The 3,694-nt window shown below is 67.0% G+C and overlaps 1 protein-coding gene across 1 annotated transcript; it reads right to left on the bottom strand.

Annotated features, from left to right (window-relative positions):
• Positions 1–274: 274 nt before the first annotated feature.
• AP5B1 (adaptor related protein complex 5 subunit beta 1) lies at positions 275–3,628 on the bottom strand. Its single transcript, XM_024749424.1, has 3 exons — positions 3,575–3,628; positions 3,013–3,180; positions 275–2,908 (listed from the first exon to the last, which is right to left on the bottom strand). The coding sequence occupies exons 2-3, from the start codon at positions 3,160–3,162 to the stop codon at positions 425–427; spliced, it is 2,634 nt and encodes an 877-aa protein (XP_024605192.1). The 5' UTR covers positions 3,163–3,180; positions 3,575–3,628; the 3' UTR covers positions 275–424.
• Positions 3,629–3,694: the final 66 nt, after the last annotated feature.

Genomic DNA, 3,694 nt, shown 5'->3' with positions numbered 1-3,694 from the left:
AGGTCAGGAGGCCCAAGTCCAGCTTCACTCTCATTCCTAAATTGCTGGGTGGCTTTGAGTAAGGCTTTTCCCTCTCTGGGAAGCAAAGATGTGGCTATTTTTTCTCCTGCCTCTTGGGCAGGGATTCTAGAGAATCCTAGTATATCCGGGCAGGAAGGAACTTTTATGCCCTGCAGTCTGCGGGTTCCTAGCTTGGAAGCTTTCCTGGAGCCTCTGACCCCCACCCCACTGTGCCTTCCCCCAACCAGGGCCCAAAAGAAAACAAACCAGTGAGGATTGTTAGCAAATACAGGGGGCTTTGTTTTGTTTTGTTTTGTTTTTACAGAAAGGAGCTACGGGGCTGTATCCTGGCTCTCAGCAGCCCTTCTTGGGCAAGAGCCTGCAAAGGCCGCAGTCCTGCTCCTACCTGTGCCAGCCCTGGGGCTCAGCCAGCCGCTGACAGCCCCCGGAGGTAGTCCCCCACCAGAGGCAGCACGGCCCAGTCATCAGTCCGCAGGGCCACAGGCACTCCGTCTGCCTGGGCTGCTTCCAGCCGCAGCAGCAACCGCGAGTCTGGGGGCAGACGGATGGCTATAAGGTAGCTGGTCGGGGGTTGGGCCACCACCACAAAGGGCTCCAGGTGGCGGGACACCAAGGCCTCCAGCCCATGTGGCCCTAGAGGGCACCACAAGCGACTCTCGGTGCCCTTTGGCAGGCAGGAGTCCCAGAGCTCCTCGAAGAAGCCCAGCTTGGCCCCCTCGGGGGGCTGGGGGAAAGGCAGAAAGAGGTCAGCGAAGTTCACAAGCAGGGGTGGCAGGTGAGCATGGCAGGTGAGGCCGCTGGGTGTGGTGTACAGGGCGCGCACAGCCAGCCTCGCGGGAGCTGGGCGTCGGGGCTGCAGAGGCAGCAGCAGAGGGCGGGTGGGGCGGCCGGGGCACAGGCACGGCACGTGCACAGCCCCCAAGGGTGCATAGAGCTGTCTTTCCACACGGAAGCGCAGTTCCAGAGAATACACCTGCTCCAGCACCTCCACCTGGAGCTGCAGCACTGGGACCGGGCCCTTGGCTCTGTGGGGACCCATGCTTAGCCGAATCGGGGCCGGGGCCTCCTGCACCAGCAGCGCTGCAGCAAAGCCCTGGTTCTCGGCCACCAGCGAAGAGGCCAGTGCAGGTGCGGCAAGGGAGGGGCCCAAGGCCACCCCCAGCTTGGGCTCTTCCAGGTGGGCCAGGAGGATGTAGTAGAGGCGCGCGTGGTCCCGCCCATCAGGGTCCTCCAGCTGCCTGGCCAGGGCCTGCAGCAAGTCCGCCAGGCCTCCTCCAACACCTGCCCGCAGCAGGGCCCGGCAGACCTGCAGGAGGGCCTGCTGGAGACCCCAGTCCGTGCAGCGAGCAGCTGCAGCCTGCAGGAAGCCAAGGGTGGCACTCTGGGCATCCCCATCTGCCACCCTTGCCAGCATCTGCAGGTGCCAACGAAGGGCCTCATCCCTGCCTGGCCTGGACACCACCTCCTGCCGCAAGACCACCTTTAAGGGTTCCCCCAGCTCAGGGCCCACCCGATCCAAGAGATCCACGAAATGGGGAGCCAGTGCAGGCCGGGCTCGGTACAGCTGGGCCAGTCCGTGGGTCAAGGGTGTCAGCACCACAGGTTGCCCGGCCAGGCAGCGAGCAACGAGGTAGGAGGCCTGGAAGCAGAGAGTGGCTAAGGCCCGGGGGCCACCATCCAGGGCTGCCCTCTGCCGCAGGCCAGCCAGTAGCTCCTCCAGGTACTGCCGGGGGCTCTGATCCTGGCCCTTTTCCTCCTTTTCTTCGTCTTCCACACAGAGGAGGCACAGCAGATGCAGGCGGGCCAGCAGGGCCATCGGGTCATGCAGGAGACTGGGCAGGAGGCCACGGCATAGCTGGGACCCCAGCAATAGCGGGGCAGCCTCCTCGCCTGCGGGGCCCAGTGGCCAGTTCTCAGGGAAGTTCAAGAGGCAGTGCAGGTAGAAGAGATGGGCAGGCAGGGGCAGGGCCGGGTGCTGGGCAGCCAAGGTGAGCCGGCGAAGCAGCAAGGCCTCATCCTGGGCTGTAAACAGTGCCTCACCAAAGGCCGCCTTCAGAGCCAGAACGGCGTGCAGCAGCGTCAGCTGTGCTGTGCCCAGCAGCCGTACCAGCTGTGGCTTGAAGAGCACTGGTGGCTGTCCCCGAAGACCCCGCAGGGCCCAGCCCAGCAGCCACAGAAGCTGGGCCTGGGCCACAGGAGTGAGCAGGTAGGAGATGTCCAGAAGCTGGGCCACGGCAGCCCGCAGCTCCCGGGCCTCCTCAGGACTGAGCTCCAGCGTGGCAAGGCAACACTCCCCCTCCTCAGCTGGTGGCCAACTGGGTGCCTGGGGCTGAAGGTGGGCATCACCCTCCTCAGCTAGCATCCAGTTCCAGGGACCACCCTCGGTGGGACAGTCCCCAGCCACAAGCAGGCCCTGCAGGCCAGCCCTGGCCCTGGCCTGTATCACCAAGGCGTTTCGCAGGGCAAGTGCCAGCAGCAGGCTGAGTGGCTGTACAGCGGCCTCCTGCCCCAGCAGGCCCCGAAGTAGCCCCAGACAGCCCCCCAGCAGCCCAGGCTTGCAGCTCTCCAGCTCCCGCAGGCACTCCCACGCTGTGGCCTGCAGGGGGCGCTGTTCCGAGGCAGGGCCGAAGCTTCTCCCCAAATCGCGGCCCGAGGCCAAGCCCAGCAGCAGGGGCAAGAGCCGGCGGGAGGCTCTCGAGGTGGGGCCCAACGCACCTCCTGCCGCCAAGGCTGTGGTGGCCGCCAGCAGAAGGGGCCGCCGCAGAGCCGAGGGCCGCGGGGGTAGAAGGACCAGGGTATCCAACAAGGAGGTGGCGGCTACTTCGGCCGCAGGAGCGTCCGGCCACAGCTGCGCTGGGTACTCCAAGCTCAGAGCCAGCAAGGAAACCTGGGGATAGGGGATTCTGGGTGGGAATCACGAAGCTGAGGTTCACGGCACGGCCGGCTGAAGGGACCACGTGGGCCAGGACACAGGTCACGCGCAGGGCCTACCTTAGTTGGCTCGCTCAGCTTCTCACTCCTCAGGTCGCTCAGCAGGTGACGACCCAGATCCTCACCCTCAGGACCTGCCATGAAGGTGGACGGGCTGGCCCGGAAGGTGCCCAGGCGCTGGGCCCAGGTTTCCCGGCTCGTGGGCCCCATGGTCAGGCACGCAAGTCCCTGCAGAAGAGCGAGGGAGGATCAGACGTGCGGCCTGGAGACGCGCGGGGCCCCAGGGCCGCCAGAGGGCGCGCGAGCCCCTGCGCCAACCCCGAAGGGGCCACTGTCACCCCAGGGCCGCCTAGCAGATCCCAACCGCCCTCGGCCACGCGCAGAGGCCAGCGGGGACCCCGCACCCGGGTCCCGAGATGAAACCCAGAGGTTTCGGGGGTGACGCTAGGGCGGGCCGCCAGGGTCCCCGGGGTGAGGAGGGCTGGCGAGCAGGGGCGGGGGTGCCGGGCAGGCAGCTAGCGCAGGGGTGCGTGCCGAGAGCTCATTAGGCCGCCTGCCTGCAGCCGGTACCGAAGCCACAGCACCGCCCCGGCGCCCGCGGTAACGGGTTGACCGCTCTCACCCTGCCTGACCCAGCGGCCGCTGGCGACCTGGCCGGCCGGCTACTTCCGGGCTGGCGGCGCTGGGCGGGGTGGGGCGGGGCGCGCGGCGCGCGGCGCGTGGGCGGTCGAACTGAGGCGGG

The sequence above is a fragment of the Neophocaena asiaeorientalis genome, unplaced genomic scaffold (genome assembly GCF_003031525.2).
Source record: "Neophocaena asiaeorientalis asiaeorientalis breed wild unplaced genomic scaffold, Neophocaena_asiaeorientalis_V1.1 scaffold43, whole genome shotgun sequence".
Taxonomy (NCBI): Eukaryota; Metazoa; Chordata; class Mammalia; order Artiodactyla; family Phocoenidae; genus Neophocaena; species Neophocaena asiaeorientalis.
The sequence above is the reverse complement of the archived record's forward strand: the minus strand, read 5'-3'. Positions and strand labels throughout refer to the sequence as shown.